At 46.1% G+C, this 27,323-nt stretch overlaps 1 protein-coding gene across 1 annotated transcript; it reads left to right on the top strand.

Annotated features, from left to right (window-relative positions):
- Window positions 1-7,034: 7,034 nt before the first annotated feature.
- On the top strand, window positions 7,035-25,380 carry CD151 (CD151 molecule (Raph blood group)). The gene is made up of 8 exons (XM_062494456.1): window positions 7,035-7,099; window positions 12,380-12,483; window positions 13,447-13,638; window positions 18,120-18,194; window positions 20,677-20,781; window positions 21,642-21,797; window positions 22,683-22,769; window positions 23,435-25,380. Exons 2-8 carry the CDS (start codon window positions 12,400-12,402, stop codon window positions 23,492-23,494), a joined length of 759 nt encoding a protein of 252 aa, XP_062350440.1. The 5' UTR covers window positions 7,035-7,099; window positions 12,380-12,399; the 3' UTR covers window positions 23,495-25,380.
- Window positions 25,381-27,323: the final 1,943 nt, after the last annotated feature.

The following is a 27,323-nucleotide window of genomic DNA, read 5'->3' as shown; positions in this document are numbered from 1 at the left end:
CAGCTCTGGTCCCCTCTCCCTTGATTATCCTGCTCTGGGCAGTCAGAGCTAGAACACTCTTTTGGCTGAGGTGAGTAATAGGAGGTGTATTTTCTGTGCTAGAATTGACCTGGTTATTTCCAGCATGGATTTTAGAGTTTTTTTTTTCTAAATTCTTCAAATGCAAGAGATAAGTTCTATTTTTTTGTCATCCTCTATCCTTGTCTATCCTAGAGGGGATCTAATTTTCACAGTGGGCGTTTGGTATTGAAGATAGTGACTCAGTTTCTTCAGAAACTTTTTACTGTATTGTTCCTGGATTTTCTCTTGGGTATGTTTTGCTTTTAATGCATAAGGACTTACTGGGAGTCTTAATCTACAAGTGAGCCATGCTGTGGACTGCTTTTCCCCTCCTGCTCACTAATGACATTGGGTGAATTGAAAGATGGATAATGAGTCTGCCTAGCGATGGAGAGCAAAGTGCTCTGCTGCTTTCTGCTGAGCTCAAAGAAGTCTGAATGCTGGGGATGTGCCAGATATGTTTTTAGAGGCTCCTGAGGGATCAAAGTGTGGTTTCTCCCATCTCCTGAAGTGTTCTTGAGACTTCCTGGTATTTGAGGGTTATCCCGGGGTAGAATGTGCTACTGTAGAATATAGAGTGAGCTACTTTTAGTCTTTAAATGTTAACCTTTAAAATAACAGGAGATCAGATGAGATGATAATGGTTCCTCCTGACTTGAAAATTGACTTCGAAGGTGGATGGGGTGGTTGTGGGGCGGATTAAGTTTCAAAGTAATTTTAGGCTTTCCTTTATTGAAGCTTCATCATAGAATGCTAAGTTAACAGGAGGGTGGTTTGGTGGAGAAATCCCCCGCAGCATTTTCCTGCTTCCTTTGAAGTCCAGCTGTTTTGTGCTGGTATCTGTTAGAACCATTTCCCACTTTCTTTTCCTTGCCAGTTCTAAATGAAGTGTATGATTACACTGTCATGGTTTAACCCCAGCCAGCAATTATGTACCGTGCAGCCACCCCTCCCTCATGCCCCTACCCTGGTGGGATCGGGCGGAGAGTCAGTAATATATTATAATTAAAAGTTATGGATTGAGATAAGGACAATTTATCAATTGAAGCAATGTAAAATATGATGATAATAGTAATCATTTTAACAGTAACAATAGTAATAATGAAAAGGAGAGCAAGAGAGGAATAAACCCCAAGAAACACAAATTATGCGCAGCACAACTCCATAACCTGTCCCCAGTGGTGATGGGCAGCTCCAGGCCAACTCCCCCCAGTGTATATCCTGAGCCTGACATTCTGTGGTATGGAACATCTCTCTGGCTAGTTTGGATCGGCTCTCCTTGCCATGCTCCTTCCCTTCTCATGCACCTGCTTAATGGCAGAGCGTGGGAAATGGACAAATCCTTGATCTAGAGTAAGCTCTACATAGCAACAACCAAAACTTGTCTGTTATCAACAATTCCTCATAGTAAATCCAAACCACAGCACTGTACCGGCTACTAAGGAGAACGCTAGCTCTGTGCCAGCCAGAACCAGGACGTGCACTGAGACAGACTTGCCAAAGTTGCTGCATTGATGATGGTTCTGTACCCTTCATGGAGAGCTGCCCTTTGCCTTTGCTTGACCAGAGCAAGCCCAGCTCCCCGTGCAGCCTGCGGAACAAGGTGTTCCAGGTAGGCCTTCTTGGCATGGGGCTGGGGGATTTCGTTGGAGCTTCCTGGTGTGTGTGCTTTGGAACCAGGGACTTCTTTGTATCTTGTGTCCTGGTGCCAGCCTGGTGAAGGGCCAGCAAGTAATTGCCTGGAGGCAGCCCTTGCCTCTGGATTGTTTATCCACATGCTGGTGCCTCCCGGTCAAGTTCGCAGGCTACTCCAGAAACAGCTGCGTAAATGGTTTTGGTGGAGTCATTAAAACGTGCTACACAAGGGCAGGGTGGAAGGGGGAGGAATGTTTTGTTTTTGGATGGGAGTTGTTCAGTTTTACTGTAAGAACGATCCTTTTCAAGGCAGCCTTATGCAGCGTGGACTGAGCATTGTTTCCAGCACTGCCCCTGTAGCAACAGGAGAGAGACAGCTCCTATGAACTTCGACTTACAGCTCTGGGAAATGAAATGCCATTTAATTGCCCTTGACTGTGCTTGATATTTGATCTGAGTCTAATAAAGTGCTTTTAGCTGTGGAGGGGAATATAATTCCTCAGATTGTTCAGTGACCGCTTCAGAGCACCTCCAGAGACAATGTTACTGGGAATATATAGGGACTGATGGTCAGAAGAGATTTCTTGGCCATTGCTGGTGCTGCTGTTAGCACAGTGGGTATTTCCAGGTGGAAGTGTTCCCACATGAGGATATTCTGGGTAGACAGTGAAGGTCCTGAAGTTGTCACTGACACCTGTGGCTGCCATGATGAGGTGAGAGCTGCTGTTGCCTCTTTCTGTGTCTGCATGATGTTCCCTTTTCTGTCTGTGTGTGCCAGGGCACTGCAAAGTGCATCACCCCCTTCCTGGTACTGTAGGTACCTGCTCCACTGCTGATACGTTCAGAGATTTTCTCTGGCATGGCTGGCAGCAGTCCTGAGCTAATCAGCAACAGGTCTGAAGCAGTAAGAATGTTAACCTTGGTTTCCACTGCCAAATCCCTTGTCAACTGCTTTTAAAATACGATTTTAGTGGTGTTCGCTTTGAGGCAGGCTGCCTGGGAAAGATGTGTGGGATAACTCCAGAGACTTACTTTGCTTGTTTACACCACAGAAAGTGAGAACAGGAACAACTCACTCAAAACAAAACAAGTTTTGTACAAAAGCTATAACTGGTGTGGGTTTTCGTGCACTTCTTGCTTTGTGCTGTTTTTAGTCAGGTGTCTTGGGCACAGGCAAGGCAGTGCTAACAAATAACTTGCAAACTTTGTGGTTTATAGCTTTGTGTTCTGCGTTGGTCTTCCAGCAGACAGGACAGCTTGGCTGTTGGAGGATGGATGTTGAGGAGGGCGAATTCACCCCTTCTCTCTGCTGGGAGAGACACCTAATCTCTCTGTGCTCCTATAACCTGCTCTCTTTTTTCTTTATTGGGATGCTTTGAGGAGGCAGAGGATCTTTGAGGCAGTGAGATTGTAGAACACTGGGTGACTGAGAAGCTAGAAATGTACCTTGTGGTGACACACTGATTGCCTGCCCTCTCTTCCAAAAACTGCTGCATATATTTTTGACAGCGGAATTTTAAGCCCCATGATTTGTTTGTGAGTTTGGGGCAGTGAAGATGACAGTCTGCCATGGGATATGCACCTGATACCGTGGGAAGGTAGAAAATTTACTGGCTTTTAGCTGAGCACCTTTTCAATGTACAGATTTGTAGGGAACAAAACTGCATTGAGAACTGCAGCCAAATTTTGAGTGTCTGTATAGTAGCGACAATGCAGCATGTGTTCTTTGGTTAGTCTTTGCCCTCAGCTCAAACCACTGTGTAAAAACTCAGCTCTTTGTAGAGAGTGAAAAAATGGTTATCATGGCTACATTATTTGGAGAGTGCTTTAAATTAGTGTACGGAGTTGCCTGAATAGGCTTTGTGGAGGCTGGGAGGATTTCTGTCTTCCCAGGACTTTTAGTGCTTGTTGACTTGGTTCTAGTACTGGCATGGCTACAGGGCAGGGAGGTTTTGTGAGCCCTCTCTGAAAACACTGAGAACCCAGGACTTCAATTCTGAGCACTGGGCTCAAAATGAATGGGATGAATAGGAAGATCATGAATAGGAAGGGATCAGGCAGAAAGCAGATTCGGCACAAAATGTTTTGTGTAGAAATGTGGTTTAATGCTACTGGTAAATTCTCCAGCACAGACAAAACCCTGCTTAAAAAAAAGAAAGAAAGAAAAAAAAAACCAACCAAACAAAAAGAACCCCATAATGCCTATGAAAAGAGTTGGGAAAATAGAATTTAAAATACCAATAGTAGGCTGCAGTGAAGAGTTTGCCTTGTCTGTTGGCTGACCCTGACCTATCTGAACTATTGCTCCTTGTTGTGTCAAACCCTCATTGCCATGAGCTCTCTGCAAACACAGCCAGGCACTGATTTCTGCTGCTTCCAGTGAGAGAAAAGAGAGGGTTATTGTTCCTCTCCTCAGTTCAATGACTAGTGAAGTGGTTCCTGTGTATAAATAGCGTAAAGTGCTTTGGGATCCTTCAGGATAAAGGAGGCCTTGTGGGATACAAGAGGATGTTGTTTGACGCAGAAGGAGTTTCCCTTGGTCACATAGTGTGTGCTGGTCACTGCCGCCTTCCCGCTCCTGATGGGGACTTGGTGCTTGGAGGGGCTGCTTGTTTCCCTGCTTACCCACTTCTAGGAGCAGGAGACGTGGGCTTTTTGCTCTCAGCTTGTGGCTGACTGTGAGTGTTTTGTCAGGGAAGGGTTTTTTGTTTGCTTTGTAGTGAAACAGTGCTAGGGTACAGACACACAGTCCCAGGCACGCTCAATCGCTCTTATCTTTCTCTCACATGCTTTCTTAGTGGTTATAAAATTGGTTTTATGCCAAGGTCCTTGTTACCCTCGAAGATCCCTCACCCAGTTTGGCTAACCCCCTCCTAAAACACTTAATTTGCAGGTATGTGGGTGGTGCTGAACATGTCAATCCTTGCTGAGTTTGAAATTTATGCTTATTGTTATTTATGCTTCAGTAAGTCCCTCCCCTGGGGAGTAAACAGTCTTGAAAATATGAGTGAGAGGGCTGAGCGCTCTTCTCTGGAGAGACAGCTCTTGTCTCAAAGAGCAGGTGACTGCTCAGGTGTATTAGGCATGCAGCTCCTCTCTCGATACCTGGCTTTCATCAAAATTAGCAGGAGTTTGGGAGCTATATCTCTCTTGAGGCAAAACACAGCCGCTTGAGCCAGGGCAGAAGAAAGGAGGGATTTGGCAAGCATCCTGAGGGGTTACAGCAGGGCTGTCATAAGTCCATGGAGATGTTGCCTAGACACAGAGTGTTGATATGGGATCCTCCCAGACTCCCAGGATGGGAAATTACTTACCCCCTCTCAGCTCTTTGGAAAAGTGCTCTCCCAGTCAAGAGGTAGGGTCAAGCAGGTAGGGTCTGCCAAAGATGTCAAGGAGGAAGGGTTTTGACCAAAATCGGTTCTGTGTGCCTGCCCCGCCCCCCCCCCCCCCCCCCCCAAAATTTAAATGACAGTTCCTTAGAAGAAGCTTTTCCTCTTGGTGGATGTCTGACTTGGGCTTTGCATTCTCCCCAGGCACAAGTACTTTGACTTGGCAGCATGTTCCAACATGCTGAGAAGGAAAGCAAAGCACTGAGCTTTGTGTCCTGGGTCAGCTTTCCCTTCTGAAAAGCCAGGAGCGTGGGAGCTGCGTGAAGCAGGTGATTAAAGGGCAGGGCTCTACAATTGGTGTTGGAGAATTTGGGCCCAGCCTCAGGAGGATGTTTAAGAACTATTGCTGTGCCTTTTCTCCTCTCCCTATTTCCTCACAAAGTTCCTTTATCTGACCTTGTTAATTGACGAACCCAGGAACTTTGGCCTGCTTTCCAGTGGCACAAGAAATGGAATTTTCACTTGTTTCTCTGAAGAGATGTCTTTGTGGTCTAGAGGCTGTGTAGTAATGTGAATCAACAAGTTTCTCTCTCTTAGTGGCATCATTTTTCATAGGGAATGGAAGAAAGGGTTAATCCAAGCCAGTTACAAATGAAGGTGTGTCATCCATACTGGGCTAGGTAAAGGCCTGCAGGAACCCCCTACTTGAACATAAAAGAAAGTTAAAATGGATAGGGATTGTTAAATTTGATCTGCTAATAAAAAGTACCTTTTTTTCCTTTTCCTAGGTGGTTTTCAAATGTTCCATTATCCCACCCAGACAAGTCAGGAAGTATTACTACTTCCATATCTCTCTTTGGGCAGTAGATAGGAGCTTAAGCCTCAGGCTTACTTTGTGAAGTAAGCGTGGTGTCCTGGTGTAGATCAAAGGATCAGTAATTCAGTATCCAAACAGGCTAAGTGGAAGACTTGTTATTCTCTTCCCCTTCCATCTTGCTGCCTGCAGTGCCAGTGAAAACATTGCAGGGACATTGAGACCTTCCTGCTGTAGGATGAGGGTGAGATGGATGAGGTTGTGGCAGTACAAGCGATTGCAAAACGTTTGGGACCCTCTGCCTTAGAAAAACAGGGAAAAGAGGGGATACTAGAGGCCAATTTTCAGTACAGCAGCTTTATGCAGCCTAGGTGCCTCCACAGAAATGACAAGCCTTGGGATGACACACCAAGGTTAGAGGGATAGAGCAAGGGCCCTGTTGCTCTGCCATGTGCTGGGTACACTGGAGGGTCTCTCTAAAAAGGTGTTGTGACTGACAGCCCAGGTGGAGTGTCTCTGCAGTGGTACACTCAGTGTGGGTAACAAATGGGAGGAGTTGGAAGCCACTGTGCTGCTAGAAAGCCACAACCTGCTTGCCCTGACTGAATCTGATGGGATGAATCCCATGACTGGAGTGTGGCTATCAGTGGCTACATGGCTTCATCAGAAGGGAGAGATGAGGAAGGAGAAAGGGTGGGGTTGCCCATGACCAGGTTGAAGACTTGATCACTTCAAGGCACTAACACCAAGAAGGGCTTTGCACTGCACAGAAAGATCATCCTGAGCTTTCTCATGGAGTTCCTTTCAGGCCTTTTGCACTAGAATGATCTGTCATTTTGTGTACACAGCCTTAACAGAATTGATAGCAGCATTAACAGGATGCAGCAGTTAATACAAACCTGTTCTGACAGCTTTCTACCAGCAGAAGATGTTCATGCTCCCCACTGCTGCAGTTTAGCTCTTCCCTGTTACCCAGTGCACGTTTTGCAGTTTAATCACATGCATTCACAAGGTGTATTCTGAAATTGTGTGCTCTCTACTTAAAGGACTTGCTGGCAAAGCATATGATCATCTATTGATTTCAGAATAGTCTTTGGCACAGTTCATGATTCTCTGCATCTCTCTTCTGTTTTCCTTCAGCTTTCTGCTTTGTTAAATCCAGCAGCAGACTAGAGGCAGCAAGAAGAGAGGGAGTGGAAAAAAGCCTTTGAAGAGGACTGAACATTTGCACTGGTGCTGTCACCTGCTTTGGTGGTGAAAGGTCAGTGTCAAGACTGCTGATCCATGTTGGCTATCAATTTGGGGTGGGTAACAGGCACATGGTGTGAATTTGAGCTCTTTTACCTGAAAGCTTTAGAATTCCTCTCCTGGGAAGGGTTTGCTTAAATTACTTTCAGCTGCTTCCTGGCAGGCGATAAGCAGCTGGAGGCCCTTTCTGAGGATGTTCACTGGGGTAGGTAAAGCATCAGTGGTAATGTTTTCATCTTACAGAGAAGGAACTCGAGAGAGGTCACGTTTCAAAGGCTAGAGTTTAGCCTTGACAAAGAATGTCTGTGAGTTTGCTGAAGATTAAAGTTATTGGCCCACACCTGCACTGCACATACCAAAAGAGGGACGTCTGCTTTGTTTGCTGATGGCTGCCAGGGTTATCTGGCCCAGCTCAGATAGTCTCCAGTGGAACATTTCCCTCCAGGCCAGCAGTATGCCCTGTGGTTGCACTTTTTGTTAGAGGTAGGTGCAGCGGGATTTCCTGGAGCAAGTCTTCTTTTTCTGCTTTGGCAAATATGTTAGAAGTTATGAAAGTTGTAGTGTATGAGTTATTTGTGGAAGAGTTGTCACTGATATGTTGGATCCCAGTTTGCTTGCTATCACTCAAAAACTGATACTTTCAAATAATGATACTTTTAATGGCCTGGGAGCTATTCATTTGCTTTGGCATTATTTCTTCCCCATCTGTCAGATGCTGCTTTAGGGCAGGTTGTGCAGAAAAAGCCTGCGGGCCTGGCTTTCTTTGCTGTTTAATTAAGTGCTGTTACTGTGCAAGTTGAGGCAAATGTACCAAGCAGTGTCTGGGATGACTAAATGAATGTCTATCCAGCAGGAGTGTGTGTGTGTGCATGGCACATGCTGTCTCAGCTGGGCTGTTTGTGCATGCCTATGTGTGCCTTTGGAAAAAAATACAGTGGTGTGGTGTAGAACACACAGAGCAAGTCCTGCCATTGAAATTGTAGGTTTCACAGTTGTCTGTGTAGTGCTTGTATTCCCAGATACTCAGCACCCAGAACTGCAGCCACACTGCTCAACTTCTGGTGAGTTCTTGTGGTCAGGTTTGTCCTAAGGGTTCAGTCACAGCAGGATGAGAGCCCAAGAAAATCTGACTGTGGAATGGTTTCATGTTTAACGTGATCCCAGCCTTGCCTGGCAGTCATTCACTGTACATTCTTACCCTCCTAGGAGGTTGTGGCTTGCAGTCACATAGGGCCGGATGAGCTCACTCTTCACCTTTTTTATCTTTTTGAGATGTTTGCATAAGTTCCTCCTTGCTTCACTGTTATTCCACTGTTATTCACTGTTAACTTGTATACTTCATTATTAGCATCTCTCGATCTCTGATGTATTTGAACCAGCAAGCCTCAAAAAATATTGCCAAAATTGTTTTACCAGGAATTCCTCTCATTATAAGTATATATTTTACTAATTATGAAAGAGGTTGTTCCAGTTCACTGGCTGAAAAAATCTTTGCTGGCAAAAGCACTTTAGAGTCTGTGGAATCATGTTGCTGTCGGCCTTTTGCCAATTTGTCAATCACCTGGAGCCTGTTATGCCTCTCAGCTGGCATTCCTCCATCAGCAGAGTTTCTCAGTGCAGATCCTCATAAAGTCACTGGGTTTAGAGAAAGATGAAGGTCTTGCACTGGGGAGGAAGAGAGAGGCAAGGGTCAGACTGAGGGACTTGCCCAAGTCTATGCACAAAGTCTGTATCAGAGTGGAAAGCTGGATTCAAGCTATTCAACTCCCAGTTTCTTGAATTAATCTTCAGACTGTTACTCCTCCCTTTCATCTTCACTTTCTGTCACTTGTTTTTTCCTCTCAGCTTAATGCATTTTGTTTTCTCTAGAGTATTATTTCTCTCTGTCATTTCTGTTGCAGTGTATGTGGGCATAGTAGGAACCTCTTGTTGATTCTTGTGACTTCCATAAAAATACTTCTTTCTATTGTTTGACTAAATTTCACAGCCTCTATTCCTTGATTGCTTGCTGAAATTTAACTTGCAGATGAAGCTTGTGTCTGGACTGGACAAGTAAACTTCATTATGGGAGTACTTTTAGTCTTCTAACCACTTTTTCAGTTATCAAAGTACTTCCCATTATGAAGCTCATGTTTAATTAATATGTTTTTATGTATTTGTAAATATAGCCCTGTGTAGAGTAGAGCTTGCCATTTCCTGTTCATCAGAGAGCTCATTTGTAATTACTGATAATGATTCAGAACAGGTTTTTGCCTCAGTGTCTAAAATAGAAGAGAATTATGTGTGTTAATCACTGTTGCTGCTTCTTGTCCGGATTCAAGAGTGATTCATAGCAGTTCTGAGGGTTTGTTATAAGGATGACTGAAGGCAAGGGACCTCGGTTATTTCATTGAATTCAGGATGAGGGCCCCATATTCATCCTGGAGCTGTGACACTGATCAAAACCTCTGTGCTTTTTGGGACCATGATGTTCAGAGCCTGAAGTGACCCTAAGCCTGGGAAGCAGATTGTAGTTCCCCCCCTCCCACTGCCGGGGCTCCTTGGGCAAAGCATTTCACTGTAGTCTCCTGACCTCACTTGCTTTCACAGAAGACCAGGAGAGCTCCCTGAATCCTGACCCTGTCTTTGCAGGTGATGGGAAGCAGCAGATCACCCTGTGTGAGGCAAGGAGCACAAACACGACTTCCAAAAAGAGGGTCTAGAGAGCTGCCTTTCCCTGAATAGTTGGCTAGGTGAGTCATTAAGCATGCAGAGGCAGCCAGTGCCATCAGCTCTGCTCCCGGCTGGGAAGGATAGATCAAACAGGAGACAGCCCTGATTACTTTCTGATTCATGGTCTGCCATCCCTGGTGATTCACTCTGCTTTATAAACCTGCAGCTGTTCCCTGCCAGCTTTCTGGAAACAGGCATATCCTCTCCTGCCAGCAGGAAAGCCAGGCTGCCTGAAAGGCCTGTACCCAGTGCTGGGTGGAACAGGACCTGCAGCCTTGGAGGATTTCAGACTGTCATCTGATGCAAGTGCAGTCTGCCCAGTCCCCACCCTGGACAAGATGGACCTGTGACTGGGATTTCTGAGCTCTTGGATCAGAAGGAGGGACAAGTTAGTATCCCTTGCTAGGGCCCAGCTCCTGTTCTATGGCAATATGTAGGGGAAGAAAGGAAGTTTCCTAAAATCATTGGGAGCAAGAGGGAAATCTAAGGAGAAGCCTAAGGACAGAAAGCATGGTTATCATCCCCTGGTCAGTCTCTGCAAGTCTGCAGTGCACATTCCTCTATGTACAGCCCTGATAGAAGAAGGGGTGGGCAGAAGACCTGTTACTGGAAGGCATCTCTCAGATCTGAGCTGAGGTGCCTGTTCTGAGTTGTACAGGCGTGTGTGGCTGCCTTGCTGCTGCCATTCTTGTTCTGTGGCTTAATGAAACCTCTGGAACTGTAAATCTGTCACCTTCCATGAATGTTGTGTTCTTGGGCGTCTTCTCATGGAGAATCTGCAAGCCTGGTCAGTGCATACAGCAGCGGCAGCACTCATTCCTTCCCAAAGCCCGGGGCCCTTTTGTGCTGCAATGTGGTAATTAGAGCATTGCTGGAGGTTCTGATCTCTTCTGGAGATAACCGTGAAGAGTTGTTCTTGATCTGTGCCACCATCTCAGAGCTGCTCCTTTTGCCAGTGAAGCAGCTTTCTGCTGCCAACTGCTGTTGCCAGATGTTATTCTGGAGAAAAATGTTTTCTTGTGAAATGGGGATGGGCATGGGTGGGACTGTTGGCATGTTCACGCTCTTGTTTTCCTCGTTAGCTTCATTTGTTAGTTTCTCAAGCACAGGCCTGGCTGGGGCTTTTGAGTGGGCTGGCATGAAGCACAAGGAAATAGTTTCCTGCAAATAAAATACAATTATGCTGCAGAATGGGCAGCTGCTGTTCCCAGCCTTGGTTCATCTGGCTCTAAAGGCAGGCATTAGAAGTGTAGTGACAAAGATAATGCTGATAGTTACCTGATGTGCAGCCTGGCTATGTGTACCTGTTTCTCACTTTCTTTGCTGTCAGGTGCTTTGCCAAGGTAGATGAGTCTGTACTGCATGGCTGAGTGCAGCTACAGTGGGTCCTTGGAGGGAGCTTGCATCACATGAACGAAGAAGTTCTGTAATTTAACTAAGCGTGAACTCCATGCCTTGGAAAAATGTAGAGGCTGTTTGCCTGCCTGCTTCCAGGGAAATTGCTGCTGTAGGAAAACATTGTACTCTGATGTTGGTGCACCATGTTTGCATCATTCCTTGCTGGCTGGTGTGGGAGGAAAGGGATGATTTTTTAATTGAATGCAAATGGTGAGGATGTGGTTGCACTTGCATCCTACTTCACACAGGTGATGCTGGCAGCAATACTCTGGGCAGTGCTTTTGTACTGTCTGCCTGGTCAGGCAGTGATGAGAATATTTTTCTGCGAAGTTCAGACTTTGAGGTCTGAACAACAGGCAATGAAGTAACATGGAGCTGTGCTTGCTGCAGACCCACTTCTGAGAAATGTGCTCCAGGTTGTAGCAGATCTGTAGCACTGCACTGGGACTGACTCACAACAAAACCCCATTCCTTACATATCTGTAGGGGCATTTTATGCTGTCAGATCATCTAAAGCCTAAAGGGTTGTATTTCTTCCTCTTAGTAGCTGGGACAATCTCTTAGTGCCCTGGGGGACAGCTAGCCAGTGAGAAGGGCCATGGATAGTAAGCAGTGAAGAAGAGAATTAATAACACCAGTGGACTGATGGGGTTCAAAAAGGATAGGACATCTGAACACACATAACAAGTGTGTTCCCAGTTAAAGTTGTAAAGATCAAAAATAACTCAAACTTAGCGAAGGATCTATTTAAGGCAGTTGTAACTAATGCCAGAGAGAAAATATTACTCTTTGGAGACAGATTATTCCATAAATGTCAGAGACCAAGGTTTCTGTTGCTGCCTTCAGAACAGCAGCTATAGGCTGTAATCAGGAGCCACACTGCGATTTTCTGGAGAACAGGCCTGGGATTATGCAAGATCTTGTGTGTAGGTCACCCAAATGGATATGAGAGGTCTTTATCTGAGCAAACACCGTCTTGTGTCCCTGAAGTCAGCTGACTAGCTTGTTCACCAGCTTACTTCAGCAAAAGATTGCAAGTGTTAGATGTTGCAGGAGGACAGTAGTAATGCTGGCCTTGTGGGAGAAGTGGTGTGATGACTTGATTCATTCAAGTTTTTCTGGTTTTTTTTTTTGGTTTGTTTGGTTTTTTTAATGTGGTTTTTTGTGTTTTTTTTTTTTTTAGGACCTTGGTGAACCAGAAAGATGCGTGAGTATACAGAAAAGAAGGAAACATGTGGGACCATCTGTCTGAAGTACCTTCTCTTCATCTTCAACTTCTTCTTCTGGGTAAGAAAACTCAGTCTGTGTCAGAAGCAATGAGATGACACTGCAATTTTAGTGTCAGGGGTGCAGAAATCTTGGTTGTGATGAAGTCTTTGGGAAGAAGTGGGACGAAATGCTGACGTCAGTAAGCCACAGCCTTCGTCCTGTTGGGTGAAGTGTCACCCCTTGGGCTTGGCTGGCCAGGCTGCAGAAGTTATGGTTTGACACTGTAGCATGTGGCTGTTTCTCGGTCATATTACCAAATATAGGACATTACAGGAAGCCTGAAAATAAGCCTTGATTTTTCACCTGGTTTACTTTTCTCAGGAGCCTGAGGGCTCCACTGTTTTGCCATTTGTCCTCTCAAAATGGCAGAGGGAGTGCTGGCAGATGATGCACACCTTCTTACAGCTGATCCACTTCACAGCTTCTCAGTCATATTTTCCACCAGGAAAGTTACTGATGCCAAAGGACTGTGTTTTACTTTGGTGCTTGGGACAGAGCAATGGAGTGTCCAGGTCAGATCTTTAAGGAAAACTGTCTGAGTTTACCAGAAACCACCTAAAACCCTCTGGAAGTTGAAGGCTTAGGAGAGAGGGAACTGCTAAAGATGTGGTTGGGTTCTCTGGGTTCACTTGCTACAGGGGTTAGAGGTTAGCCAGCCGGGTTGGTGATACAGATTTGACATGTTTTATTTGCCTAAAACCCAGTGTGGCTACATTTGGGAAGACTCTAGTCTGAATATGAACTGCTGTGCACAGGTAGATGGTTTAGATAGCTTCCATCTCAGGCTGCCTGGAGTGCTGAACTGAGTGCCTTGAAGCTCAGGACCTGCTCAGTCCCAGTGAGTACATCCTTTAATGTAGATCATCTTTGGCTAGCAGATGGAGCTGTGGTACATCCTGCTGTTCCTGCCCAGTTGCTCTGTGAGGTGAGGAAGTTCATGCCTCAGACACCCTTCAGTTGCTTTCTTCTCTTTCCCCCCAGCTGGCTGGTGGGGCTGTGATGGCAGTGGGCACCTGGACCCTGGCTGAGAAGAGTGACTACATCAGCCTGCTCTCCTCCAGCACATACTCAGCAACTGCTTATATCCTGGTGGTGGCTGGTGTGGTGGTCATGGTCACTGGCATCCTTGGGTGCTGTGCCACCTTCAAAGAGCGGCGGAATTTGCTAAGAGTGGTGAGTTTTGCTTGGTTGTTTTATTCGGGGGAAGCATCTTGGTTGTGTTGTGCACCAGCCCTATTTGTTTGTCCTAGAGCAAATATCACTAAGGTCTTCAGCTCCTGACAGCAGTGCTGTCCGTGTCCCAGGGGACAGGTTTTACTGCAGAGCATTTTCTTTCATCCACACAAAGAATATGCTGCATGGTTCAAGAGTAAAAAGTGGAGTTGTAATATCTATGCTTTGTATGAGAACATCTATTTGAAACTATTCAAAACAAAATCTTGTGGCTTTTGTCTCTTCCTTGCCCATTCTTATATTCTGGAAACTGGGAAGAGGAAGGAAAATATGAGAGACCTGTAATAACAGTAGCTTTTAATGACATTAGGTTCAAGCCAGATTAATATACTTTTTATCTCTCATGTCGAAGATAGAACATGTCCAGTATTTTCTTCAGTTGCAAAAAAATTACTTTAGTCTTGCTTCCACAAAAAAAGAGCCATACTGTTTTGATAATCTGCTGCTTTTACAGTTTTCTCTGTGTTACTTCCTGAGCTCCCTGCTCACCCACCTACACTGAAGTTTTTTACCAGCCCTGAGGTTTCTATTTTGCTTGCTCCCTCTCAAATCTGTCTTTCAGTCTGGAGTGTGGCAGCACTGTGTTTTAGTGTCTGGGCTGCAGTGGTGAGTGCAGTGATTGAAATAACAAATCAGTGGCTCTTAGCTTTCACAGGTACAGAAAAAGATATTTCAGCTGCCATCTCCTCCCTTTGCAAATCCTTGTTCACCTGACCGACCCCATTTCTCCTCTTTAGTTTGGATGGAGGAGCAGAAATAAGAGTTGTGAGCAAGCCTGATGCTTCACTGCTGTGCAGACCTGTTAATCCCTCTGAGAGACAAAGTAGGGCCAGGGAGGGAGAATAAATATAGAGGGAGACACAGTGAGTGTATTGCTGATTCTTCTTCAGTAGGCTCCTGGTCTATAGCAGTTGGTTTTGGCCTTGCTTCACTGACTCTGCATGCCAAAGAGATCTCCCTTTGTCTTTTTCCCCTCAGCCAGAAGCTATGTATGAAAATCCAGTAGGGTTTTCTTTGTTATTTTGCCATAGAAAACTAATAATTGTCTCTTGGGAATAAAAGGTCACTCTTGTCTCCTTACACCACGCGTCCTTTCGGAGTGGCTGGTTGTGACAGACCTATTGTCTCTTCTTGCTCGTGCTCTGCTTTGGTTGCCCTGAGTAATCTGAGACAGGGTTGTGCTTGCCAGGACTGGGTGAGCCTGGCTGGTGGCCTCTGCCAGCTCTGAGCTCAGACAGTAATCCTGACAGCTTCACAGTCACCCCAGGGGCTGTGCCAGCCGGTCCCACTTTCCCTCTGTACAAGAGACCCATGTAAATATGGGGGGAGCAGTATAAGCAGCACAGAGCTCTGCTCTCCTCAGTGCTGCCTTGATGCTTTTGAAAATTGATTACTGACAACTTTGGATGCTGTTTGTAAAATGCATATATGGTTTTTAGTTTGTTTTTATCTTGAGAAGCTGTGAACTTTTTTATTGCCTTGTATGTAACTGTGAGTTTTATGAGCCCAGTTCAAGGCTTTTCATAGTATTTTATTGCCCATCACTCACAACTGTGCTACTTTTTTGTCATTTCTTACTGGCCTTCCTTAACCATGTGCTCTGCTGAGGCCTGTGCAGCAGAGGTGGAGTCTCCCTGGCTCCATGAGCAGGCAAGACAGTGGGTCTGCAGCCTGGCTGGCTGTGATGCTGCAGTACAGCTCTTTACAAGGATACAGACCACTATTATATCATACTTCAGTCAAAATGCAGCAGGAGTCCCAGGGAAAGACCTGTCAAATAGAAGACCTTGCTTGTAAAGAGAGAAGGTGACTTTCTTCAGGTCTGACTCCTCATACACTGTCTTTTCTAGTCAGCTACCTTCGACACTGAGAAGGGAGCGCACATGGATTAGGATTTCTGTTCCTGCTGCATTTCAGCCTGGAGCCCTCCCACTAAAGTGAGGTTGCTGATTTAGGAGTATCATTGCTATCTATCTCTTTGGGTAGTAGAAAGATGTCTCCAGATAATTATTTGGCTTGTAGGGGGATTGAACCATTTTTGTGTTCTTCAGAGAAAACACACTTAACACTTAGTACCTCACTCAAAACTGGATGGAAGCAATTTGGACTCCCTAGGTCTTGAGGAGACACCCAATAGCCCTGACTCAGTCTTGGAGCCAGAGCCAGGGTAAATTTGTCTTAGAGCCCGCCCAGGTTCAGGCATGTGCTTGCTATAGAGCTTCTGGTGATCACACACTTTTGACTTGGGAAACAAATAGGGCATGTCCCTAGAGTTCCATGCCAGAGCTGGCCTACTCCTCTCATAGCAGACCTCTAAGAAAGCCCTGCAGCTACATCTGAAGAGCAGGGAGAGCAGCCCTGTGCTCTGTGTGTGTACAGAGTGAAAGCTGCTGTTCCCCTATGACAAGTGGCCCAGAGGGAACGATGAGAGTAAGATAAAGGTGGAGTGTATCAGCAGAGACAGGTTGGGTTCATGGGTGGTGGATGCACTAACCTTCCTCACAAGGTTTTACTTGTGACTCAGATTTGTTAAGGTCTGCTGGATACATGTTTGTTTCTCTCCACTGTAAGCCAGCGAGCAGAGAGCTTGTGGTGACATAACTTTAGCTCTACCTGAATGCATCTGACATCACACAGAGCAAGGAAAAATAAATAAGCTTTCCAGTCCATCGGTTGTTCTCAGCATCCTGCCATTCTCCTGCCTCTCCTTGGCAGAGAAACGATGTTAAGGTCAGTGAAGGCAGAACAGGGTCCCAGCAAAAGAGAGCCAGCCGTCCTGTCCAAGCCTGCCAACCCTTTCTTGCCCCTTTTCAACCTCCTGGGAGTGCTGGGAGCAGCCTTTAGCTATCCTGCACTCCAGTGGGTGACTCATTGCCCTGGGATGAATGGGTACCTTGTACACGCGGCTGCGGAGATGGTCGGGATCGCTGCGGGGGAGAGCCCGGGGCAGAGGAGTGAAAGGCCGAGATTGTGTGCTCAGATTAAAGCCCGGTCTGCAGATAAAACCCAGCTGTCCTTCCTTTGCAGCTGCTGAAGTCCAGCAGGGGTGAAAGAGGGAGCCTGAGTGTGTCATTTTACTCCTCCAGAAGGGGCAGGGAAATACCTAGTGAAAAGAGTGCACAGTGGGGGTGTAACCCTTGTGCATCCTTGCTGTGTCCAGATCTTCACTGTCCTTTTTTTGTGCAGGTTTCATGTCCGGTTAGATTTGTAGGGAGCCATTTGCTTTGTCCCTTAGTAACAGACCTTTCTTAAGGTTGAGGGTAAAACAGAAAATGGGAGATACTTTGTTTGTTCTGTCCTGGAGAAGCCAGCTCTTCCAGGAACTTAGCTTGAGGTCCTTGTTATGGCTGGAGCTGGGGTCTCTTCAGCTTTATCTACAGAAAGATTAATTTAATATCAGTCACAGAACAGCCTGGATCTGTAAAGAAACTGTTCATTGCTGACCATGAGCAAGGCAAGGGCTGCTTGTCAGGAGAGGGGTTCTCCCTGAAAAGCTGTTTTGGACTCTAAGCAGAAGTGGACACATCACCCTGGCTCTTCAGACCTGCCTAGTCCTTTCAGTCTACTGCACATATTCCTCATGGGTTTGGCTTGCTTTCTTGTTTGTGAATAGAACAGGGATCCCAAACAGTTTTCTGTATGGCCCATTTGATTCTCCTTGTGGTAAGCAGGGCTTACCCTTTTCACTTCAGTGCCACTAAGCTCTTTTTAAGAAATAGTCATGTTCTCCTGTTAGTCTTCTAAGAGTTGTTCTCACTTTGGTTTTGAGATGCTGAGCTTTTCCATCTAGATCCCAGTTCAGGAGCACATACTGTCCAGGTGCTGAGTGTGAATCAGTGCTGAAGTCCATTAATTTTAACGGTGCCCCTCAGCCTGTGGCTAAGCCCTGCAGAAGCCAGTGGGAGCTTTATGCTTAGCTGTTGTGCTGTATATTTGGTGAAACAGGCCTTCTGTGGCTTTATTGAATCATCTTTGTAACGTACATCGCTCCTTAGTAACATGGTGAAGTACCCTAAACAATGTCAAAACAAGCAAAAGTTTATTTTTTTTTGTATTGATGTCAGAATCAGATATTTTCCATGATACTGAGTGTAGTCATTAGGTTATCTAGCAACCACTTTCTTTTGTACAGTGATCTTATCTTGGTTTTCTGCACTTTTCCATTCTCTATATCCCTCTGGCTCTGTGAGTTAAACTCACACTTGCCGCTGCTTGTCTCCAGTTACTCCGTGGGGTTTTTTTATTAATCTGTGGGATTGTTCCTTCCCTACTCTATTACTTAATCCCAGCCTCTGTGTTTGAACACTGCTGCAGAAAACCATAGATGAAGACAGAGTCAGACAGTTTACCAGGTAAAGAAAAGCTGCCTCCTGGCATCTCCTTATGTTCTGTTCTAATGTCTTTTTCCCATTATTTTACAGTACTTCATATTGTTGCTATGCATCTTTCTCCTGGAGATCATTGCAGGAATCCTGGCCTATATCTACTACCAGCAGGTGAGTGGACATTACTCCTTGGAGACTCAGAAAAGGGAGAAAGAACAGCTCGTTATCATCCCATTTCTCCAGCCAAAATTTGGCCTGGATGCTTGGGACATAGGTCTATTTGTGGTTCACCTACTCACTCCCCTCCATATACAGAAGACCTCGGATTATTTACTGATTTTGACAAAGTGATGGTCGTTTCTCCAAGGGTATGCTCAGCCCTACTGCTCAGCTCCTTCCTGTGGTGCGCTTTGTGCCCTGTTTTTCTGCAGACCCTTGTAGAATATAGTTTTTGAGGCTGTGTAGTTCTAGGAACTCTCCTAACAGCCTCTAAGGCATAGTGCAAGCAACTGAAATCACAGTAGTGCTACTTTAGCATGTTCAGGACACAGGAACACTTCCTGCTGCATCCGGCAAAGGTGATGAATGGACCAGCTGAGAGGTCCTTTCAGGTCAAGAACTTTTTGAGAGCTTCAGTTAAGCAGCACAGCTGAGGGGCTGGAGAAACAGGACAGGCTCCCAACAGCTGCAGGTCTGGCTTGGCACTTCTTGCAGTTGCTGAGAGCAGAGCTTAATTCATCACTTTGCTTTCAAAGGGAGTTTAACCACCAAGGCACAAACAGCCTGCAAAGTTGCTCTGTGTCTGGAAATTGATTGGAAGTGGCAAATTAGGATCGTTATCAAATGGCTGTCTGAAAAGCAGCTGAACATCCCATCTTGTTGACTTCACTGCCAGGACTCCTTGCCATTCCATTTTCTCTTGGACCTTCTGTGCTTTGCCTTGGATGGGCACCGGTCGTTTGCTAGGAGCCAAAGAGCTGCACTAGCTCCTGCCAGGAGGGATCTGGGGTATGAATCTGCATATTTAACAGAAAAAGATCAATCCTGGCAGGCATGGCAGGAAGCCAGGATCTGTCCATCCATCTGTGCAAAGGCATGAGGTTGATATGTGACAGTGGATGAAGAGGAGCTGATCCCTGGGTTGAAATAAGGGACAGCATATTCAGAACTGTACCCTTGAGTGCTTTAGATCACTTGAGTGTTTCTCTGATCAACAACTGCACATCCTGTTGCCCTCTGGCTGGTAAATATTGCTTCTCTCTTGGTTGCAGGCTGCTTGCTCTGCTTGCCACTGTTTTTATTTCAGCCATTGCTTTGGTGTCTAAGGCTTGCATGTGTATCTACACTGGTTCTTTATTTCTGTTCCATGCTGCAGTTCTTCCCCGTGAGCTTTCAGGTAACTGCTTTTCTCCCAAGTAATAATTCTGCTAATGGACTCTCCTCTTCATTTGCCTCTGCCTTCCAGTTGGTGAACCTTTTCCTTTCTTTCTATTATGCTAAGTCCTTTGCATTTCCATAGAGCTTCCCAGCCCAAGATCTCAAAGCATTTTGCAAATATTAATGAATGATGCCTCATTTCATCTCTGTGAGGTATGTGTTGTCCCCATCTGACACATGGGATTGGAGAAAGCAGTGTTTTAAAGGGAGAATAAATTCCAGACTGTTTTGCACAGTTTAGCATAACCAAATGTTTGACCTCTCATTTACTACTTGCTATGTAGAATAAAAGGTAAATAAAGAGGTTACTTAGCTGTTGTTCCCCTTACCTAAAATGCGTGTTGGTGTTGTTTATTGGTATAGGAAACTTGGAATTTCAAAGGTGTTGGGCTGAAGCAGTATTGCTGCATGAACCACTATGACAAAAAAACAAAAAAGATATGCAGTGAGGATAACAAAAAAGGATGTGGCTCTTTGGCACTTGGCTGTCACCAAAGGGTGAGAAGAATTCAGCTACATTAAAAGAGTCTCCATAGGAATAAGTGTTTGAATCCAATCACTTGAACATGCCAGTGGTTTATGATGATACTTTCAGAAATTCTGCTCTTCCAAAATCAGACTTTGTCTCTCTAATATAAAAAAAGCCTTGCAGTGATTTTTGCAATCACACACTTAATTCCCTCCTGTGGCATCCTTTTTCAAGATGATACAAGAGCTCTTTGGTCTATGTGGCTTCAGTCCATCATGCTAAGGACTCTGATTTCTTCCTGCTCCTCAACAGAGTGATGTGTTTTTTTTACAAAAATAGAGTTTTTAGTATTTTTTTACAGGCTTTAGAAGGAGAAGACTGCACATGGTCACACAGGTATATTCATGTTTAACAGGCACACTTTTGTATTCCCTTTCATTGCAGGCATTTCTTGGCAATCTTGCATATTCAAGGTGAGAAGCCATGTGGGGATGTGTAACACAGGTTGAAATTTGATCCCAAAGCAGCTCCCTGCAGTTATTAAAAAGAGGTCTGGTCTGTATTCATTTGGAAATAAGCCTGTCCAGTCCAGCCTTGGAGGACAATCTTGAGGGAAGCTGTAGCTTCCACTCATTTCTCTGTCCTCTTCTTGGAGCAAAGGCAATGGAATGTATGCAGAGCATTGGGTCGTTCTGAGGAGTGACTTTTATCCCTTGTGATTTTATCCCACTTGTCTCTTCCATTCAGCTGAGCCTGGAGCTGAAGCAAAATTTGAAGAACACCATGACCCAGAAGTACCGGAGGGAGGGAGAAGAGAGTGTTACCAGTGCAGTGGACAAACTGCAGCAGGAGGTGGGTGTCTCTGAAAGCAAAGAGAATTAATGCAACTTCAGGGCATAAAACCAAGCACACAAAAGACAACTCTTGATGAAGAAATAACCTACAGGTATTTCTTCTCTAGGCTGAGTGTAAGTTCTGATTCAAGACAAAGTTGGGTGAGGTGCAGGGCCTGAGCCATGCAACTGGCAGAATTGCGTGCTGTGATCACTGAACTGGATGACCAGTAGCACTGGGGAAATGATATCTGAACTTGCTCCCAGTGAACTGGCTCTGCCAAGTTACTCTGACAGCTGCTTCTACTTTCCCAGTTCAAAGCTTTGGAGAAATTGCTGACATTTTTCATTAAGCTTTTCAGTACCCTAGAGAGCAAGATGTAATGAAAGAGGAGCTCTCCTGCCACTGTTCCTTGCTGTGCCTGGCTCAGGGGTGGTTCAGGTTAGGGCTGGCACAGTTCTGACAGGTTTTCCCACAGAAAAGGCCCTTGTGCATGGGCACTTTGAAAGCACAGGGACTACTCTTTGCATAGTGCCATAGCAGGTGCATTTGTGATGGTAAACTGGTAATTAAACTTATCCTGTTGCCATCGTTAACATGCAGTTATGAGCTGAGGCAGCTGCAGGTGCACTCTGGTTACAGTTTGTCCCAGCAGTAAACAAAAGTCACAGCTGCTGAAGGATGGATGAACTTGATATTTAAATGGCCATTTGGGGAAGTCTTAACACAAAAGTCACTAATAATTATGAAATAACCAAACCCGCGAGATAGCTGGAGTGTCTGCAAAGGAGGGTGAAGCCCAGGGCTTGATGTGGGAGGCTGGAGGGAGAAGAAGGTTGCAGTGCTACAGGCTCAGCCTTTGCTCTCTGTGTGTGCAGTTCAAGTGCTGTGGGAGCAACAACTACACGGACTGGGCCGACAGCCTGTGGATCAAATCTCCAGAAGCCAGTGGGAGGAAAGTCCCAGACAGCTGCTGTAAGACGATCACTGACCTGTGTGGCAGAAGAGACCATCCTTCCAACATCTACAAGGAGGTAAAGAGCAGAAGGGCTTCAGAGCCACCTGTCACTAAGTGTGTAAAGGAGGTGGGCAGGGAGTGATGGTGTTGGGTTATTACTGCAAACTCTCAATAGGCTTCAAAGTCAGTAGCATTCCTTGGAATGTAGAATTCACTTCTTTAGCTGAGTGTTCAGCTCTGTAGACTGTTACTTAATATGTAGATAGAGAGGAAAATAATGAATTATGTTTGTTACCACTGGGTACATTAATAATGGAAGGAAGTAGGAGAGGTTGGTTCTGGCAGGAGATTTGGATGCAAGTCCTACATTTGACACAGCTTCTTGTAGGTGGAATTACTCTGTGAGGTGCAGATGGAGATACTTCTGGTTCTTGATTGGCAGTTCAAAGGCAGAGATAGACAGAGCCTGGCTTTCCAGGTTCACACCAAAATGCACTGCTGTAATAAATAGTAGTGGGAAGAATTTACTGTTACAAGACTTCAGTTATGTTAGGGCTGTTGGTACTGGATGCACTTAGCAGCATTTCCTTGGCCTTTTGGCCTCGCAGGAATAAACATCCCCTCCAGGCAGGAGCTAGGCAGCGAGTGAGGGAATCTTTCTCCACCTACCTGAGAGAAAAAGGACACTGTGTGTGATGTGGTCGGTTCTTCTGCATTTCTCCTGCACTGCCAGCAGCCACCTTGCGTTTGTTCAGAAGTTCCTGAGCCAGCTGGTCCTGAGCAATACCAGGAATGATGCAGTTCACATCATCTTTTAGCTTTTCCAGAGATATCAGGGGAAGAGATTGCTCACAGATGCCACTTTTTAAAGTGCTGGTTTCAAGGGTCACAGACATCGGATTAAAGTGAACAAGAGGTTAAAGTGAAGCTGATTTTCCATGTCCCTTCTTTCACCCTGCAGAGTGGTTGCATTACCAAACTGGAAAACTTCATTCAAGAGCATCTGAAAATTATCGGGGCAGTGGGCATCAGCATTGCTTGTGTGCAGGTAAAAAGGGTTGAGGGGAGTTTTGGGGTAGAAGCTGAAGGTACTTCGGGGACTTAAGGATTCACCGAAGGTCCAAAGCAAAAGCCCTTGTGCCGTTCTGGTGAACTCCCTGCCGGTGACAGTGCGTATCCAGCAGGGCTGGGGCAGGAGTTGTGCTCCGGGGCTATGGGAGGCCGTGGCTCGGCAGCCCAAGGAAGCCCTCCTGTGGCTGTGTCCCGTAACTGCCTGCCCCGCAGCAGGGACCTTCCCACCCGCGATCCTAAGGATTACCTCCAGTTACCCAGAACTTTTCCTTCAGCTGGGTCGTGTTGAGGAACAGCCGATGAGTAAAGGTGTGGAATGTGAATGACTTGCACTCTCATTTTGAGAGAGGAGGGCACAGGATATTCTTTTTTTTTGTGATGCAGATGTGTCTGGGAGTTCCTCATCTTCCCCTTTATTCAGGCAAGCAGCCAAATTACACCCCAGGAAGCTACTTATTAATTACAAGGATTAGCACAGATTGTTTTTTTTCCTGCTGCCTATTGTAAGATGGAGTGTCTTATCTCCAGGCAGGAGCTGGCTGACACTCCAGAGTGGGTCTGAACTGTTAGTTTTCAAGTTGCTGACTCCACTGCATCCATTCTGTGGTTTTCATGTATTTCTTTCTTCCTTTTACCCTGTAGATCTTTGGGATGATTTTCACCTGCTGCTTGTACAAGAGTTTAAAGTCAGAACCATATTAATAGCTGTGAGAGCTCTGTTGCTCCCCCTCTGCTACTTCCCTTAGCACCTGCCAACCTGACCACTCTCCACCACCACCAAAAGTGTCTGTAACTTGAGGACTTGGCTCTGTAATTGAATGCCTTTGGAACCATGCACTGCCTTACCTGCCCCTCTGGGGAAAGTCACCCCCCTTGTGTACAAGGCAGCCAGGAGTTCAGTGGGTCCTCTTCAGTGTGAAGAAACAAAAGAGCTCTGGATCTTCTGCTAGGAGCTTAATCATGACAGTCCCTTGATATAACTACAAAGCAAGATTCATCCAAGGCCATTTCCCTTGAGGTTTCCTGAGCCAACATGAAGTTGCCAGGATGCTGCATAGGAATCAAGGTTTGCTCTCTTGAGAAGTGGCTCAGCAGTAATGGGCATTGACTGTGAGGACAGATGATGGTTCTGCACTGAGCTGGAGACACAGCTGAGCTTTCTCATACATGGAAGATTTCTCTCTCTCCCTCCTCCCAAGCGTGTACCACTGTCCTAATACAGCTGTTCTCCACCAGAGAGGATCCCTGCCTGATTACTGGGGGCAGGAGCTGCTTGCCCAGCTGACTGGGAGCACAACTTGTTGGAGCTGAAATCTAGTTGTGACACTCATGTTGCCAAGATGTTGATGCCTTAGGATTTCTCAGCAATTCTTTTTCCTCTTCCTTGAAGCTTCCTGTAACCGAGTGCCATTAGGAGCCACAAGAGGCCTTTTGCTTCCCAGCAGTTCTGGAGCAAAGATGATGGACTGCCTTTTTTTGGGTCTAGTCTGTTTTATTGACTGGTTTCCAGTATGAATGAGGAGTCTTGCTTCCACCTCCCTATCCCCTGATGAGGTTTGGTGAAGAACTGGTCTTTCAGTGCAGCTGCCTTATCTTACTGCCCTTTGGCCTGCTCAGTTAGTGGAAATACCTTTTTCATCTGTTACATGTTGAGAGGTTCCCTTGGTTTGATTTTTCTAACTAAAACTTCCAGGTTTGCCTCCCTTGACATGAAATGTACATACACCAGTGTTTTACAGCCTCCAAAGAGCTTGTTAATCAGCTGAGGGTTTTCTGGCTTTGTCTGGAAGCTCACTTTACTGGTTACTGCCAAGAAAGTCAGGAGAGTCAGTTTCACCAGTTGCCCCAGTGTACTTGGTAAATTGGTAGTGCTGGGTTAGCTGTTTGCTGCTGAGGAATAGGCTTTAATTAAATATTGTCTCTGCATTGGAATCCTGGATACATACAGGACTCAGATATTGTCATGGACTTGGTGCCCTCAGGATTGTAGCCTGAATTCACAGGATCTTGTGTTCCTCTCGTCTTGTTCCCTCCTTCCTGGTATGCCTGTTACACTCATGAAGCAGCAGAAAGGGCAGTTTGGTGTTTCTGAGCAGTGTAGACAAGCTCAGACCTTCATAAATAAATTTCTTCCCTCTTCTGTCCTTTTAGCAGTGCTGGCTGAGCCCTGTCCCCGGCAGCAGACAGCCAACATAAGCAGAATCATCCAGACCAGTAAAGGGTCTTGCAGTAAAGGGGTTTTGGTTCACAGAGCAGAAATCGTGGACTGCAGCTAAAGGGCGACGCATTAAAATTCAGAGCAGGTCAATCTGAAACTCCTCCATTATCAGTCCGATGAAATAATCCTCAGCTAATGCAGAAAGAGAGGTGTAGGAACTGAGGTGTATCCTTGGTTCCACAACAGTAAGAAAGAGAAGAAAGAAATCTAAATTATTCTGTAATGATCTAAAGGAGAAATCTCTAAATTATTTCTTGTTTTATAGTAAAGTTCCTTAACAAGTATTGACTACTAACTAAGAGGAAAATACTGAGCATGTTGCTTGAAGCAATATTTCTGATTTCTTAAGCATATCTTCATAGCTGCCTTTGCCCATTCCCTTCAAACACATTGTACAGGGTTGGGAGAGGCCAGGAAGAACGAGACATGAACAGTAAGTTGGCTTGTGTCCGCTGAGCTGTTTTATACTTTTTCTCTATGTAACAATATTCATTGCTTTTGGTTTTTTTTAACCCAGTTTAAGTTGCTGGCCAATAGAAAAATAAAGCTTAAGACTCTACTGACTGTGTGTGGCACAACTGAAGGGCTACCCACAATTGAAGAGCCAGGTGAGTTCTCTGGCTTGCTCAGATCCTGCTGCTGAGGAGCCAGCTCCTTGAGGAGAAAATGAATGGAGGGAGGGACCAGGGAAGGAAGGAAGCTCAGGGAGAGTCTGCTTCACATCCCTGCCCCTGTCAGCCTGGTTACGATGTGCTGCTGTGGGGTGCTGCAGGCTGCTCCCCCTGAGAGTTCAGGGTGCAGAACCTCATGGGTTCTTGAGGTCCCAGGGGTTACATAAAGTCATTTGGGGTTACCTGAGGTCATGGAGTCCCTGAGAGGGGTGATTTGGATCATTTGCGCTTACCTGAGGTCATTGGAGTCGCTGGTAGGGGTAAGTTGAGGGCATTTGAGGCTCTGATAATTGATGAAGGGGGTCAAGTGAGAGCACAGGTTAATTATGAGCTCGGGCCTAATGAGAAGGGGCAGTTTGGTGTAATGGATCAAAACCTGCCTGTGCAATCCAGGGGAGCCCAAGGCCTCATGGTCACCCAGTGGCCTGCAGTGTCAGCCATCATTTGCCCTCTGTCTGTCAGGGTAGTGACGGGAGTGGCTATTAGTTTTATTAATATTATCAATTTGTAGTATTAGTTTATTTTATTAGAGTTTATTATAATCTCCTGTAAGCATTAGCATTTATAGTATCGGTATTAGCTATTAATACAACAACTAAAAATCTATTACATTCTATTTACAATATTATGTTTTAGGATCCAGTAGTATGATCACTTATTTCAGCCTAAAGCTATGATTATTTATTAGAATGTCTAGCAGGTTTGTTAGTATTGGTAGTTATTAGTGCAGCCTCAGGGGTATCAGTGTGTCCTGTTGGAGCCTCCGTGGGATTTTGACCTGAGCAGGGGCAGGTGAAAGGCGGGAGCAGACCGATGCCGGTTTCCATCCTCGCCCGTCGGGACGCAGGGTGGGAATGCCCGGGGACACGCTCCGCAGTGCGGGGCGCGGCCGCGCGGTGGCGATGGGGACACGGCCGTGTCCCGGCGCCGGGAATCCCGCACGGCAGGGCAGCGCCGCGCCTTCCAGCCCCAGCAGCCCGCCCCGTTCTCGGGCTGACAGCTTGACCTGGCCTGCTCTCGGCTCTGAGCAGAGATTTGTGCCAAACACACCCGCGAGCGTGTTTGCCTGTGCAGGGGACACGGACCCGGCTGGCTCGGGAGTGGCGGGGTGAGCCAGTGCCCCGCTGCAGGACTGCCCTGCATTCCTGGGATGCGTTGGGTAAGACAGGAATGCGACTGCGTACATTTATGAGACCTCCCAGGCCCCGTTTCCAGGAGAAGTGGGTTGAAGGTGGAGCACAAACCGAGAAGGACGGGCTGTCCTGTTCCCCTCTGTGTCCTTAAGAGTGCGGTGTAGCCACAGCCACCCTTTCCCACCCCCAGAGGGAAATTAGCAGCCTTTCTGCAATACTGCCCTGGGGTGGTGTCTGTGACGTCTGGAGCACAGTAGTTCTAAGCATGAAGCTATTGCTTTAAAGCGATTTCCCTTTCCCTTTGGAAGGGCTTCTGCAGGGTTTGTGATCAAGGTGCAGCTGCCACCTTACAGCATCCCGACAGCCCCAGGTCTCTTGGGTGCTTCCCACTCTCTGAGACAGGAGAACAGGTTTGTCTCACTTTGGACCTGGGGATTTCAGCCGTGCTAATTGTCCTTTGCAGCAGTTAGCTCAGCCCAGGGTCTGTACTCCTGGGGTGCCCAGGTGGT

The sequence above is a fragment of the Cinclus cinclus genome, chromosome 6 (assembly GCF_963662255.1).
Source record: "Cinclus cinclus chromosome 6, bCinCin1.1, whole genome shotgun sequence".
Classification (NCBI taxonomy): Eukaryota; Metazoa; Chordata; class Aves; order Passeriformes; family Cinclidae; genus Cinclus; species Cinclus cinclus.
Note: the sequence above shows the minus strand (reverse complement) of the source record. Positions and strands in the feature narration are given on the sequence as shown.

What these genes read in the sequence shown, in the direction of transcription:
- CD151 (XM_062494456.1), top strand. Translation starts at nt 12,400, where the DNA reads ATGCGTGAGTATACAGAAAAGAAGGAAACATGTGGGACCATCTGTCTG. An exon ending in CCTATATCTACTACCAGCAG is followed by an intron (nt 18,195 to 20,676) that starts GTGAGTGGACAT and finishes TCTTCCATTCAG; the next exon opens with CTGAGCCTGGAGCTGAAGCA. An exon ending in CTTCCAACATCTACAAGGAG is followed by an intron (nt 21,798 to 22,682) that starts GTAAAGAGCAGA and finishes TTCACCCTGCAG; the next exon opens with AGTGGTTGCATTACCAAACT.